Source organism: Lygodium microphyllum, chromosome 13, assembly GCF_053477565.2.
Source record: "Lygodium microphyllum isolate KBCC chromosome 13, Lygodium_microphyllum_v1.1.10, whole genome shotgun sequence".
NCBI classification, from domain to species: Eukaryota; Viridiplantae; Streptophyta; class Polypodiopsida; order Schizaeales; family Lygodiaceae; genus Lygodium; species Lygodium microphyllum.
Window position 1 is genome coordinate 89,229,777 of NC_141147.1, and position 16,438 is coordinate 89,246,214.

The 16,438-nt window shown below is 38.2% G+C and overlaps 1 protein-coding gene across 1 annotated transcript; it reads right to left on the bottom strand.

Moving 5' to 3' along the window:
• Window positions 1-2,478: 2,478 nt before the first annotated feature.
• Window positions 2,479-3,380, bottom strand: LOC148026883 (putative inactive purple acid phosphatase 24). Its single transcript, XM_087690519.1, has 2 exons — window positions 2,989-3,380; window positions 2,479-2,586 (listed from the first exon to the last, which is right to left on the bottom strand). The coding sequence occupies exons 1-2, from the start codon at window positions 3,148-3,150 to the stop codon at window positions 2,491-2,493; spliced, it is 258 nt and encodes an 85-aa protein (XP_087546645.1). The 5' UTR covers window positions 3,151-3,380; the 3' UTR covers window positions 2,479-2,490.
• Between the last annotated feature and the right edge of the window lie 13,058 nt (window positions 3,381-16,438).

Genomic DNA, 16,438 nt, shown 5'->3' on the forward strand with positions numbered 1-16,438 from the left:
GGGCAAAAGCAAACGTAAAAGCAAAAACATGCTATTTGTAAAGTGAGCTATTTTTTAACTTAAAAGATAAATAAATCTATAAATACATGCATTGTGAAGCGCTCACACAAGGCATGGGGGGAGATTGCATCCAATTGGTCTTTTTTTGTCTCATGTCGTGTAAATTCCCTCTTGCTTTTTACTTGCAATAATGAAAGTTTGTAGAGTTATTTGTTCTTGGGGACCTTCCGACATTCACTACGCATGCATACAGCATCCAATCTGTGCACCAGACTGCCAATCAAGAGAAGAAGGAAGCAATTCCTCTTCAAAATCATCAAAAACATTGAACCGGTAATAATCCATCTCTATAAACTTACAAAATACACTAAGAAATTTTGCATTTTGTGTCACAGAGCCCGAATGGAGGGAAAATTAGCTATACCCTACAAAACCAAGTTGTAGATGTCCCACACACTTCATAGAGGACCCGAACAATACAGAAAATCTGTGCTTTTCATGACAGAACTGCTCCAAATAGCAAACTAAGTACAGTCTTCTCTTTGTAGAATCTCGAAGTCCTCGGAGACCAAAGTGAAAATAGATCGACGCTCATAGGAGGGTCTAAAAGGCCTACGGGAGGTTAGGGATTGGACTAGGCTAGATAACTCAATAATTGATGCCTGGTGCATGGATTGGTCAATAGATCTCTCATCGGTGATTTGTGTGAGGGGCTTCAAGGTTGCACTATTGCCTGCTTGTGGAATGGCAGGGACACTAAGAGTGTCGGGTTGCGTCGGTTTAGGGGCAGCAAGCTGCGATTTTGGTCGATAGAGCCATTGAGACTCCATGGATGTGGTGACTTTTAGTTCAAGCAGTATCTCAGGTCTAGACGGCTTTGAAGTTTGGCAATGATACCATGTGAGAATGCGCAATGGAAGAGGAAACATGAGCATGGAGAGAGAATAGAAGAAGAAGATTGCAAAAAAGAAGAGATTGGAAGAGGAAAATATGCACTGAAAAATGGAAGAATGCTGAATACAAGGAGTGATCAGTCTCTCCATGCAACCCAAGGTGTCTAAGGGTAGGCTGATGACGGATGGCAGCACCAAAAGATGGAGGAATGCCCAAATGTTGGAGTGTGCTGGAGCCTGCAAAATAGAATGATAACTAGACAAATAGGAAACAGCTATAAATAGACAAAATATGTCAAAACTAGCCAACCAGCAAGAAGATGTATCAAAACTATTGTTCGACTCCACCAATAAATGCTAGAAACTGATCAACAGATGCTGGCATGGCAATATTTGGGCTGATCGCTGACAAACAAGCTACTAAATAAATCAGCCAATGTGAACACACCTAGATCCTGACTAAAATGAAAAATGTATACCCTAAAATGAGCTACTTCCCCCGTCAAAACACATGACAAACATGTCAAAGCTCCTAATATCCCCATCTGACTTAGATTGAGGCTCACATGTAGGAGATGACAATGCATGACAAACATGATTGCTAACAATGCTTTCTTGTACAAATAAATAGTGAGACGGAGATCTACAAGTAGCTCTATTTGACCTATTTAAGTGTAGGTTCATGACCACAAGGTAAGTGGAAGTCATTTTTGCCTCTTGAACATTCTGTTTTGGATGACTTGCAAAGTCCATATGAGGTGGCTTTTGGACTGCTTTTTCATCTTTCATGACATGAACAATGACTTGAATTCCAAAGGCCACTCGAATTCTTGAGACTTATCCAAAAACTTGGTGAAGAACAAGTTGACAAAAGCTCGAGAGTCTTACACTAGACAAGCTACTAAGAACAGGAAAGATGTCATCTATAAGGAAGAGGATTTGATCTTTATATAAATCATGGAGCACAAATCCAAGCATGTGGAATAAAGATGCCCTAAGTTTTATTTCCATAACTCAACAGCTTTACCTTATTCCAAAAGATTAATGGTGTGACTTTCACCTAGTTGGATAATGCATGATGTATTCCATGTCTCACAGTAAAAGCCCTCAGATGAGCCCTAGCCAAAGCTAGTACATGAAGCAGAAGTAGTTGTTTCAAAGTAGATCCTCCTCTATGACTAAAAGCATCGTTTACCCACCAAGTTCAAGGACATGAAGCAGTAGTTCTCCCAAGGTTTCCTTGGTCTGTTGGCCTATATGTACGCAATGCAACTACCACTTGGGACCATTCTTAACTGCTTTTGATTTTAGTCACAGCTGCCCTTTGTGATACCACCAAATACCATAGTATGTCATGTTGTCATACCAAGTTCTTTTTGAGTTACACTGCTCTTATGATCCTCTTAGACTTCATATGCAGTTTACGAGAGTTGAGCTTACATTTAATGTCGTAAAAGCCCATAAAAGTCCTATCATGCTTGAAACATGATCTCCTATTGACGACTGCTTTATTGAGTAAGCTTAGCATCCCAGACAGGTTACTACTTATCCATGTCAAAAGAGAAGTAAAACAGTGAAAAAACATCTCATCTGAAAATTACTTGAACTTGGCAGGTGAAAAAACTCCAATCCAGTCCGTTGCTTCTGCACGAGAACGCGAAAATGTAACGACTACCCAATCAGAACCCTCTCCCTGTCCAAAACATAAAAGCAGGCCATGGTTACGCAATCGGAACTCTCTATTATCAATAAACGTCACCAGCTAAACGACTGCTTCAGCAATTAGAATTATCGGCAGACAAAAGTGAATTTGTTAATAAAGCAATCGTGCTAATTGAGTGGTGAATCGTTTAATTCTTCTCGTTGTTGTAATCGAATAATGGCTGCTAATAGTCGAATTGCCATCATACGAGAATGACTTGATGTAGTCGACAGAGGTAGGTGCTAATCAATTCGTAGATCAAATTAATTCTCCTTATTGTTGTCTGCTAAAAACCGATAATTAATTCTCTAGAACTGCTGTCTGCTAAAAATGAATTCATGGTGCTGCCATCAGTCAAGACACAAGTAATTAACAAAAGCGACGAAGTCTTACATGCAGGCCAAGCAGGTTTGGGGAAGCGTGGATGGAAGCTGCGGAGTCCAAGGCCATGGATGCGCGATGGAGGGCTATCTTGGAGAGGGGCTGATCAGCGACGCCTGACACGCAATGCAGCAGAAGAAGCTGCAGGAGAGCAGCGATCACGGGGCGCGCCATGGTGATGATAATGATGACGCCGACGGTGACGATGGTGGGAGCGGAACATGAAGGGGCCGCGGCAGCAGCTGATGCAATATAAGCGCCCGCTACAGCTAACGTCCATGGCGATGGAATCGGACGACGCAGGCGAGGAGCCTGCTAACGAGGGGCCGTCCCCGACTGTCGGGACGGCCATCCAAATTTCTTCTGGACGAGTGTGACTGAAATAGCACCCATCTACGGGAATAGCACCCATCTTTCACCCAAATGTGATTTGTCTCATATTGCATGTACTAACTAAAACTTTTGCAAAATTCAAGGTTTCTGACCTCCTTGATTAAAGTTTGAATGATTTTTTGAAATTTAAGTAGTTTTTTTTACAATAAACCTAAATTTTTCATGAACGATGAATTATCCTTCTCCCACTTCACATATATCTAATAAATCTATCATCACGAGCACATGCATTCACGCCTCACACCACATATTCTTACATAAAGTAAGGCTATTGATTAGAATTGGCTTCAGAAGTGCTGACATCCTCTTATGCAAGAGGTCCCTCTCGCACCAAAAAACCTGTGGACCTGGATTTGAGTTTCATCTATACTTCAGATTTTTAGTTCATGCATGAAAACATGCACATGTGGAAGGGAAAATCTAAATGTGTCTAAAGTTCATCGAGTACTTTTTCTTTGGAAATACAGTAGGCAAATGAGTGTGAATATTATCTTGCTAATCAAGGGTGTATATGATTTCATTATGAAGTTGTTATTAGGGGTGCCTAAGAGGGATCTTGAGTGCAATCCATGAGAACCCCACAAGACTGACATGTAAAAAGTAGTACATTGAAGATCACCACAACATTTGTTGTAGAAGACCACTCCATAACTTTTTTTCCTAAAATGTGAATATAGATTGATATTACTATCAAAAGAGTATTTACATTTGCATCATAGTAGATGCTACTAGGGTGAAAATAAATGCCCACGACAAACCTTCTGAGGACAAGACATCTAATCAGCTTATAGCTAACCTTGTAAATATGATCTTTTTTCTGATGTCTCATAAGTAGCAGGCCCCCCGTCTCTCTAAGTACTTTCCCAAAAGCACTTGGCTAGGTAGTCTAGCTACCTTGGCAATTACTACATTATTTTTATTATGCCACAAACCCCTAATGACTACTACCTTAATCAGGTTCCATAGTTTTAGTATTTCCTCATCTAGCTTTCCTTTGTCACCAAAAAGAGCACACTTCATCTCAAGCTATGCATTGAATCCGACCAAGCAAACCCACTCCCTAACTTTCTTCCAAATGGCATGAGATGCAGTGCAGTGCCATAAGGCGTGAGGGATAGACTCACTTGCCCTAAAACACATCAAGCACTTCCTCTCAACCTTTAATAATTTGGAGATTCTATCTTTGGTGGCCAACTTCTTTGTGCATATCTTCCTACATAATATGTTGAGTTTATTGGAAGGTGTTGCCTTCCACACCCTTCTAATCCTACGCCTCCAACTTTTCCATTTTTCACATGGGAAGGTCTTCTTCCATTCATCTTGAATCTAGTGATAAAAGCCCTTCGTCTATCAATCTATATTGCCATCTAAGGTTCATAGTGGAAGCGAATGGGTCATTAGTGAGAGTTTAAGGTCACTTTCCGGCCTTTTAGTGGGAGAAGAGAGTGTGTGCTCCACCAATGAGAAGAAGGCTTCTGTTATGTAACATTTTTTTTCAAAAATCATTTTGGTATTTTTGAAAAACAATTGTGGTACTTTTTAAATTGTTAGTTTTATTAAAATGGCTCAAGTAATTGTCACTTGTCAACATAAAGTGGATTAATTGTCAATTTTGCAAATATGGGTTGGAATGATTGTCATTTTCCAATAGTAATGTTTTGTCGTTGCATTTCAACCATTTCTCTTATCAAGGCAAAAAAAGGTCTTGGAATCCTCATGTTTGAAATCTTTTAGTATTTATTTCCTCCTCTCTTCCTCTCCATTTGATAGCCCTTGGAGCTCCTCTTTGTTTTATCTCTAGTCGCCACACATTTCTACTCTCTATCTTCCTACTCCATGGAGGCATCTACTCAATGCCGAAAACCTAGTGCTTCCATTGAGTCTATAGTCACTTATAATATGCTCGATGAGCAAGACAAGTTGGCTCCCTCGACCATAACAAAGGGAAGTTGGATACTCATGCAACAAAACTAGCAGAAGAGATCCTCAATAGTCAACCCTTTCTTATCATGCTGGAAGGGGAAAATAATGGATTTTATGCTTTTTGACTCCAAGAGGACAATCAACAAAGTGCAGCACATTTTCATGTATAAGGAGCTTCACCTTGAGCTCAATGCCTCCAATCTCCCTCTACATAAACCCGTAATTGTTAGTGCAATTTGGTTGCATTTATTTTTTGGTTTGAATAAAGCTTCATGTTTCTTATTCATCTTGTAACTTAGAAGATCATTTTATGCTAGCATACTTGTATCCATCAAGCCTTGAGGAGTGGTACTAGTGGAATGTGTGGTAGATGTTCTAGATATCATCCACACCTTCATTAGTGAAGAGCTTTACAAGAGGAGGACTAAGGCCGTACTTTCTAAGAGACACATATTCTTTTACAATCGTTTTTACATACCACCTCCCTCTGATGAGCAATGGGAAACTTGTCTAGCCTTCCCCTTCCAGATTTTAAGAACAGAGAGTGGCCACTAGTAGGTTCAAGGATAAGTGAGAGTTATGAGTGTAATATTTTTCACAAGGTACAAAAATGCATAAATTCCACATTTATAATAGGCAAAGAAAAATATATACTTATATTTTAGCCATTGTTGTGGACTTATTCTTTAGCATTGAAGTCCGGATATTAAGAACCATGTTCCTAGTGAAGTGCACATATACAAATAGTAATACTAGAGTTTGTGGATGTGGGCTGGGATATAAAGGTACAAGATGGAATCTCTTGGAAGGTGCAACTAGATTTTGTTGTTTACAAGTATATGATTGCCACTCAAAACGTTTTCATGACATTATCATATAGAATATGGAACTATGTTTTGCGGGAAGTTGGTGCCAGTAAACTAAGACATGAGAGAGTTTTTTGAGAATTCAATACACTAGACATTGATGTTCACTAAAGGTGAACTTTTGATCATTATTATAAAAATAGATTACAAACAATGATGTGCATCTGCATCATCAGAAAGCCATTACTTCGACTTGCACACATGTATTAGTAGAGGCCATTACATAGGTCTTTTCCACATAAGAAAGATAAACATTTCACGTGCCTTTTGCACACAAGAAAGATAACACTACCAAAAAATTATAATCAACAAGTCTAGCAATTCGAATGAGAACTCTTTTTTTTTTGCATTTCCAAATTTTCATTACAATATAAAAGTGTACAATGTGATGAATGAACAAGCCACTGCAAAATTACAATGTAAAGGACATGAAGGCCTTGCTCAAGGGAAGGGGCCAAAAGATTAAGTGCAAGGGCAGCTACGACTTGGGTGGTAAGGTTGTCATGGGCGATGGGATTGGGTTTGGGATTGGTGGTGATGTTGGGATTGGGATTGGTGGCAAGATTGAGGTTGGGATTGGGAGGATTGATGTGTGGCACCGTCTATATTATGCCACAAAGCTTCAATCTTGACTTTTCCTTCTCCATCCCCTGCAGTCCCCTATCCACCACTGCTCACAACCCACTCTCCGTAGCCACCTTGAATTGTAATCATTCTTTGACATTTGCCTTATTGACTTCAAATTGCCCTATGCCCTATTCATACTCATGCATCGCTATTAATTGAGCTTCTTCATCTTGGCATTGCCTTTGGGATCTCTCTTTGTCAAATTCATCTCTTCAAACCACCACCTACTTGACACATTGGGTAATGCAAGCTACAATAAAGTGAAGGGTGGTGATTTTGAACTTTTTAATATCAAAATCAGAGTAGCTTTGTATATTAATATCTTGTGCCAAAAGAAAATTTACAAAATGCAAGCTTTGATTGGCAAAAATAAGCTTGCATTGTAGAAATCACTCACATTTGGAAGATCATATATAGTATTGAGGATAAGAAACATGTTGAGGTATGTTCTTTACCCACAACTGACATCTTGATTGAGATATTGTGGGGCTTGCACAATCCATGTGGTCAAGCTACCCACAAGGTCTTCTTTATTAACATGAAGGTTCTCCATGTAGTTAACAAGATTTTGTACGGCCCTAGAGACACAAGCCCCAAGTTTATTCTCGATGATCCCTTCAAAGAGCACAAACTAACCTCAAAGGAGAGACATAGATACTTACTGTCGGGCTCTCCCTTTGTAGCCCCTGCCATCATCAGTATTTGTAAAGTAACATATATTTGTCTACATACAGTACGATATAAGACTCCAGTGATTTCTATTCTATCATCGAATAAGATAAAAATTTCAAAGCACTAGCACCAAAACTAGGATAGAAGAAGCCAATGAACACAAACAAAAAATGTTATTGATCAAGAACTTACTACTCATGATAGGAAATGAAAACAAATCACACATCATATGCCCTTATGTAAGGAAACACCCTTCAAAGTACAGGGTATGATTAGCCATAATCTTGTAGAGCCCTTAATAGTAGCGGATTAAGAAAATATACGAAATTGTGTAGGGGTGGTGGTAGCAAAGTCACAACACAACTATAAGAAACAAGGGGGATTAAAAAAGATAATTAAAGCAACTTACCCAATGAGAACAACCAAATACATGCTAATTTAGTTTAATGGAAGAGCTCATACATTAACCATTTTAGGGTGTGGGCCATCGAGTATTAAGTGCCTTTGCATTAACAGGTTAAGAGTGTGAAGATCAAGTACCGAGTGCTTTTTCATTAATAGATGATATTTCCAAACCATAAAAGTATTTCTTTAAAGGACCAAGAGCTTCAAGGATGCAACCAAGAGTGGCAGTCGCGTCACCAATATGGTGATGTGATGGAAGTAGGAGAGCACATGGATTGGCCATGTGGTAGGGAACAAAATGTAATAAGAAGTATTGTCGATTGACAATCCCAAGTCTCCCCCCAAATGAAAAAAAGAAAAAAGAGAATCCCATAAAATTACACCTTTAATTAATTCTAGATTCCAAATAGTTCAAAATGGGACCTCGCAACTAACAATATAATTAAAAGGGATAATCACATTAACTCCATGGAGGGATCACTGACTATACAAGTGTACCTTGCATTGCCAGGGATCTCTCAAAAAGGGTTTAGGGTTAAGAACTTTGGCAAGATGCCCTCTTCTACTATACTCATGCTCTCTTGATCTCCTTTGATCATGCTAGTTCTCTTGCTCTCTCTTGCGTCTATGCTTAACTGGCTACTTCCTCACTCTTGCACTCTCATTGTTATGGTAGAGGCATGGTAGATCAAGGATCTATAATCCTGTGATGGGCATTGGATCTTCATGTGAGATGCTACCTGAAAACGTAGCATGTGTAGACTATTTCTAACTTTGTGTCATTTCTAATTACATTGATAATCAACTTTGTCAAATACGAGGGATCTAGAGCATGGCAGATGCGGAAGCTATGGAGGTTGAAAGAGGAAAAAGGAACTCATGAAGACATTGACCCTAACTAGGACAAATTGTTACACAAGTGAATTAGGTTCCAAGATTGAGACTTGGACTCATAAACACAATCTTGTGTATTGATAGTGACATGACACTTTACTGGATAGAAAAGAGTACTATCATTACATTAGAAAAAGAGTGCAGGTACAATGCTTTATAGGAATTGAGTGGTGGTACTTTCTCCTACTGTGCATATGGGATTCTGGTCCTGAGCCCTCACTACTTCTCACAAAAGGGACTGAAATAGGTGTGATTGCAAATATCTCAACACCCCTCCTTAATCACAATGAGAAGTACAAAGTGTATAGAGGCTTTAGTGAAAGCAACACTTGCAAAATGTGGGCATACCATACACATGGCAAAACACCAGAGGTTGTCACGAAAAAGGCTAAGTGTGGGTACCACAAACATGATGGACATCCAGAGGCTGTAGCAGGGGCCTCACAAAGTGTACAGAGGCTGTAGTACAAGGCTAACTGAGGAGTTTACAAGTTTATGTTTGAGGCATTAGGGCTAGAAAATAAAAAACTAAAAAAGTATATCTGAATAGAAGGACTAATGAGGTTTGTCCTTCTCCTTGACGTTTGTCACTGAGAAAGTCAATGAATCAAAGTGGTAGTAGGTTGGTTTGAGTGTCAGAAAAAAGAAAATGAAGAGAGAGAAAAGCTTGAAGTGAAATGGCTATGGAGGACTAGATTGTCTGACAGACATGTGACTAATTTTTCATTTACAACAGCGTTACAAGCGATTATTTTGGAAGATCTCTGGTGGGTGGAAGGCTTATAAGGTGGGCTTGAATTCCCCTAAGATCACAGAGAGTATGGCGTTGCGTAGAGGGAGATTTGACGATATGAACAACACAGGCGAAGAGGAGCTGAAGAAGCAGAGAAGAGACCTAAGACATGTTAAGCCATGCTCAGCTTAGCTTTGATACCATGTTAAATACGAGGGATCTAGAGCATAGCAGATGTAGAAGCTATGGAGGTTGAAAGAGGAAAAAGGAACTAATGAAGACATTGACCCTCACTAGGACAAATTGTTACACAAGTGAATTAGGTTCCAAGATTGAGATTTGGACTCATAAACACAATCTTGTGTATTGACAGTGACATGACACTTTACTAGATAGAAAAGAGTACTATCATTACATTAGAAAAAGAGTGCAAGTACAATGCTTTATAGGAATTGAGTGGTGGTACTTTCTCCTACTGTGCATATGGGATTCTGGTCCTAAGCCCGCACTGCTTCTCACAAAGGGATTGAAGTAGCTGTGATTGCAAATATCTCAATAAACTTCATATATCAAGATGATTATTAAAGGGACATGCAGTTTTCTAAAGGGGATGCCCTCAACCACAATTTAGGGTAAACTTAAATAGCATTTCCATTGTCGTAAAGCTTGTACTATTGCTAGCAATTCCTTATCATAGGTAGAATACTTAAGTTCAAAGGGTTTAAGTTTGCAGCTAGAGTAGGCTATGGGATGTAAATCTTGCACAATGACATCTCCTATTCCAGATCCACTAATGTTTATGACTACTAGGAAGAATGGCCTATTAAAGTCAGGGAGTTGCAATACAGGAGTATGTGGTAAGGCATGTTTCAGTAAATCAAAAGTCTTTTGTTGATTTTCAAACCAATGATACACAATACCTTTCTTTAATAGGTTTGTCAAAGGTAATACAAGCAATGAAAAATTTCTCACAAATTTTCTGTAAAAGCTAGCAAGACATAAGAGAAAACGTAATTCATGCACATTTTTAGGTATCGGCCAATTCAAAATTGCGTCTATCTTTTTAAGATCAACTTTAATACCTTCAGATGAAGCAATATGTCCTAAATATTCAATGTGGGTTTGGAAAATTTCACTCTTTTTAGGATTAGCATATAATTGATTCTCTTTCAATAATTTGAAAACCAAGGATAAATGTTCATAATGCTTGTTTTCATTTTTACTGAAAACCAATATGTCATCAAAGAAAACAATGGCACAATGCTGATGCTTCAAAAATATGCGATTCATCATACGACTGAATGTGGCTGGTGCATTAGTTAAACCAAAAGGCATAACAAGAAATTCATAATGTCCAAATTGAGTCCTAAATGCAGTTTTGAAAATATCAGATGTTTCCAGTCGTACTTGATGGTATCCAGATTTAAGATCTTTTTTACTAAATATTGTAGTCTCTTATAGTTTATCCATGAGGTTGTCTACCCTAGGGATCGGATATCTATTCTTGACAATGATCTTATTCCTATAGGTGTTATTTTTCTTCTTGACTAACAGGACAGGTGCACCAAAAGGAGAACTACTAGGTCTAATGAGTCCTCAGGTTAACAAATCTTCAACTTGGTTTTGAATTTCTTTCTGTTCAATTTGATTATGTCGATAAGGTGCTTTACATGGTGGTTAAGAACCTGGAATTAAGTCTATTTTATGATCTTCAGGACATGTAGGTGGTAAGCCAGGTGGTAAGTCAACAGCAAAGCAATCTTTAAATTGTGAAAGAAATTGTGTGTGCCTAGAATGCATCTGATTTTTCTTAACTTCAATTTCATTCACCCATATTAAGTAGGATTTACTATCTTTTTTTAATGCATGTTTAGCCTGTGTATGACTAACCAATGGAAAATTATCAAGGGTGTGCATACCATGCAATGCGATTTGTTTTTCATTAAAATGAATCTTCATTGAATGTGTGGAATAATCTATATCGGGGTTATATTGATGACGCCAAGGCATTCCTAAGATAATGTCACTAGATTGCAAAGGCACAACTAAGAAATTTCTGTGCTCGACATAATCACCAATTTTAATTTCTAAGTCATGCACTTCTTGTGTTCCATTGTATCTAGTGCCTAACAATGCAGCCTTGATGCAATAATGAGTCGAAATAGTATGTAAATTCAATTCTTTGACCAATTTTGCAGAAATGAAATCATGTGTGCTCCCGTCATCATGTAAAATAGTCTTTTCTCTATCATGCACAAGGCATTTCATCATTAATAAAGAATGGGGATTTGGCATACCTGGTAAAGTATCTGAAGTAATATCGATATCGTCATCGTCTTCTGTAAAATCTGGCATTTCTTCATGGTTTTTATGTTTAGTTGCTTCCAAGTAGTTGATGTGAATAGTTGGTTTTTTGGATTGATAATTCATTGCTAGATGTCCAGGTTGATGGCACTTATAGTAGACTATGGATTTGGCTTTAGAAACATTATTGGTAATAGTGGGAAGTTTAAGAATGTTGGGATTTTGCTGGAAAGATGGCTTAGGATTTGGATTTGTGTTTGTTGGTAAACCAGGGGGTCGTGTCCAAGATTTACACAATGAAGATGGAACAAAGCGGTTTTGATTGAATCTTTGAAAGTTAGAATTGAATTTCTTTGTACCAAAGTTACTGTTATTTGAGAATTGTTGTGGTCACTTCTCTCGTCCTTAAATTTTGTCTTTAGCATCATGGGCCAAGGAAATCGTATCCTTGAGAGTTGTTGGCTTGAACATGTTCACTTCCGCATAGAAGTGACCAAGCAAACTAGACATAAACTTGTGTTTATGGGTTGCCTCAGGTACATCTTCGAGCATTCGAAGTTACAATAAGGCATTCCAGAAACGCTTGGCATATTGTGAAATAGGCTCATGATCTCTTTGTTGTAGAAGATCCCATAGTTTGGCTGCTTTTTCATGGAATTGAGGTGGAAGAAAATTCTGCAAAAAATTCTTTTAAAAAGTCTCCGAGAGGTAGTAGGACAGTCAATGCTTTTGCGAACAACAGTCCACCATAGCGATGCTCTGTTCACTAAATGCTTAGTGACACACTTGAGTTTGTCTTTTTCGGCATACTATTCTTTTTCGGCATACCTTCGTTCACCTCCCCATCGCAGAGCTTGCCCTCCTCCTCCTTTTATAATCAAGGCACCACTCGAAAGCTCATGGCTTTCTTTTTTTTTACAAAAAAATATTCTCAAAAGCATTGTACCATATCATCGGTGATGATGTCATGATGTGTTCTTTGTATTGAATACAACGAGGTTCATGATATGAGTGGATAACCTCGTTGTATTCAAGGTCCCAGCATTTGACTTGCTTATCATCACCAACACGGAACATGCAAGGAAATATTGGAGTAACTACAAGCCCTCGTACTTGCCCAATATGCCCTTTTAACTTTTGTAGGCTACTAAATATTGAACCATTTTTACTTTTAAAGGGACATATTATATGCGCTAGCAACATTTGAATTATAAGTTATATGGGGAAAGTCCAAGCAAAGAATCAACATTACAATTTTTTTCCTGAAGTCCTTGAGTCTTCAAAATGGAAACCTTCATGTGAATCTATTTTCCCATGCACTGTGCCCTATCAAGAACATGCTTTGGAAAAGAACTTTGTGCCCAATCACTCATGCAATTTGTGAATTAGAATCCATGCTATGTAATCAATCCAGTGATGTTTACAAAAAATATATGAATGCATTGAAGAAATTGTGCCTAGCCTAATGACAGGTGCTTATGCATCATGCAAACACAAAAGATACACACAATGGAAAATAAACTCCTAATGACGCTAACTAATGTGATCAATTTCTTGGTGGAAAACTCCGCCCTCAGATTTGCAATGGTGGACACGCAACGTCAAAACACCGGGAGGCCGAGAGGGTGTGTTCTTTGAGTATAGAGAGGCTCAGCTAGTGCCTAGAGAGTCAGTGTTGGGCTCATTCAAGATCTTGACAATGTGGAATATTTGAGTGGCAAGATACATGTTTGGCATGAAGACATATGTTATTTGATCTATGATAATAACTCTGCAAGTCAACTTGCAACTCAAAATATCATTTTTTATAATTCATTGTATATATGTAGTGGAAAGTCAAAGATTGCAGCATGTCCCATTGCCACCATTATCTAGTTGTGAATGGTTGATTGGTAGCTTGGAGTTGTCAGGAGCATGTAAGTCAAATATAAAATCTTACATCAATAGTGCTATGAAACCTACCACATGCTCCAAAGATATGCATCTTAGTTGGTTGATTCCATTTTCATTGTTTGCACATTTCTTTGGTTTATGTGAAGTTTTGAAGAAAACAAAGATTACTTATCAATGCAAGTGTCTCTCTGAAAAATGGATGGGCAACTATTGGTGAGGTCAAAATAACACATTTTGATGAGACGATCAAGTGTAGGGCCAACCAATTAGATCTTACATTCAGGTAAACCTTTTTTATTGAATTGTATGTCTTGATTTAATTCCTTAGATGAATTGTTGTATTAGTCACTTTTACTTGCCATATATTTTGTTTTAACTACAGGTATTTCATCCCTAGACAAACTTTGTGCATTCTGTTTGGATATAGAAGATGGTGACTTTTGCAAGGGGAATGGATAAACTTGGATCAAGATACCCGAGATGAGACACATACAGCTCTTATAGATGTGGTTATCTTGTGGAATGGTCATAATCCTTTTGTAGTTAGTATAGAGAGTCATTGGCCCATTTCTTTTTTGAGATAAGAAATCCAATTAATGTCCAATAATCCTCTGTGCAACTTTTATTTCAAGTTAGATAATAGAAAAGGTCAAGATGACTCGTAGTGAACAATCCCTGACATGTAAGCAATGTGATTCTCCATATATCCTTGAGATAGTGGAATCCTTGTAAAAATTCTTATAAAGAGCAAATACATGATTTTTTAAAACTTTTGTGTACTTTTAATTTTGACAATTTTGGTTTATTGTGATCCAAGCATGTGAGTATATACATAGTAATTAGTCAATCATACATAGTATATACATAGTAATTAGTCAATTTTGGTTTATTGTGATCCAAGCATGTGAGTATATACATAGTAATTAGTCAATCATACTAGTTAAAATCATGATTAAATTGCATGTTAGAGTTTTCTAGCCTTTGGAATATTGTCTTTGCATGATGATATATTGCAGCTCATCTCTTCTACTCATTTTTTGAGCACTCGCTTTGTTGTTGGAAGAAATGAAAATAAGTGTTGAAAGTACTTAGATTTCTAGTTCTTGTGTTTGAAGGTCTTTTATATTTTTTTCTTTAAAAAATCCAATATTTTCTCTAGTTAGACTTGAACATACTTAGCGATCCATACATATTTGAGGATATAATGAAGTGTAATGAAGCGTTTTTCTATTTGAGCAATTTTGATAGTGGTTTTTAATTATTGAAATAAAGTGTCTGTAGTTGGGGTTTTAATTTGAAACTTTAAGATTAAAAATTTTATTAGAACCTTTATTTAAAACCCTTGATACATAAAGGTTAGATCTCCAAACTCATTTTCACTTTCATTCTCTACTTCTCTATACCTATGCTCTCCTTCTCTCTCTCTCTCTCTCTCTCTCTCATACCATGGCTACTACTCCTGCCTTCATTATGCATGGATTTCGAGGCACAGATTAGCTCCACATGCTACACACCTATAGGAGACCAGATTTACCTAAGGTTCTACATGACCTTGAATCTAGAGAGCTTACTTTCCATGGTAGATCCTAGCTCTAGCATATTGGCATCATTCTTTGATGAGGTGAAACCTCTCACTTGCTCCATCTCGAACTCTACTCTTAGGTGGATTCTGATAGATTTTTTGTATAATCTATGTGCCATATTAAGCCATGCAAAAGTAACCAATTCAGCTCTGGTGCATGTGGAGAAACATCTATGTGCTAGAGATGTACCCACCTCATCCTAGGACCACATCACAATGGATCTCATCGAGCGTGATGTATCCTTCACCATCTACGTTTTGTGCACTGATGTGCAAGAGGATAGTGAGGAAGATATCGACGCACCCTCTTAGCTACAACTAAAGTATTTTGAGAGGGCGCTTGAGGAAATCACTCTTGATCTAAGTGAGGAGGCAGCACACAACATACCTATTATACACCCACCTCCCTACCCTGCTGAGATGTTGAGTAATGAGTCACCCCTTGCTTCTCTCCATGTAGTCACCATCCAAGGGGTTGAATACCTATTCATGTAAGATGTGTCAGAGATTTTGAAGATAAGAGAAGAAGAACTATACTACATCATGGTGTGTGATACACCAAATGATTTTATAGATTTTGATATACAAGATGCCCCACCATATGTGGATGAGATAGCTCAATATGATGGCATCAGTGTTGATGACATATTTGCCATTGTGAGCATCTAAAAGCAAATTCAGGATGCAGCACCAGAGTATGGCATCTCTGACCAGGATTTTGAGCACTTACGAGAAAACCTTTTTGGTCGTCGACTTGACTACACGATATCTTTCCAAGAGAGAGATGAGGGTTGCCTGATTGCACGAGCAGACCTAGATGCTCCCTTACAACCGCATATAGATGATACGGAGAAGGTAATGTTTTCGATTTTGCATACAACTTCACCCATAAGGCCTTCAAGGCAACATAAGGACCCACATCATGAAATTTGGCCGGGATTGGACCCCTGTCATCATGAAATTTGTCCACATGCTCGTGTCAGGGGGTTTGAATTTACATGATGGTCCAGACCTTTGATACCCATGCGAGGTCCTAACCTAACCCCATCCAGGCTCCAAATGAGCACTAGACCCTTCACATAGTGTAGCCATAATACCAACTCAACACATCACAAGACACCTCAACACAACACAGAACGCGACACGAAACACGACACGGAACACAAAAAG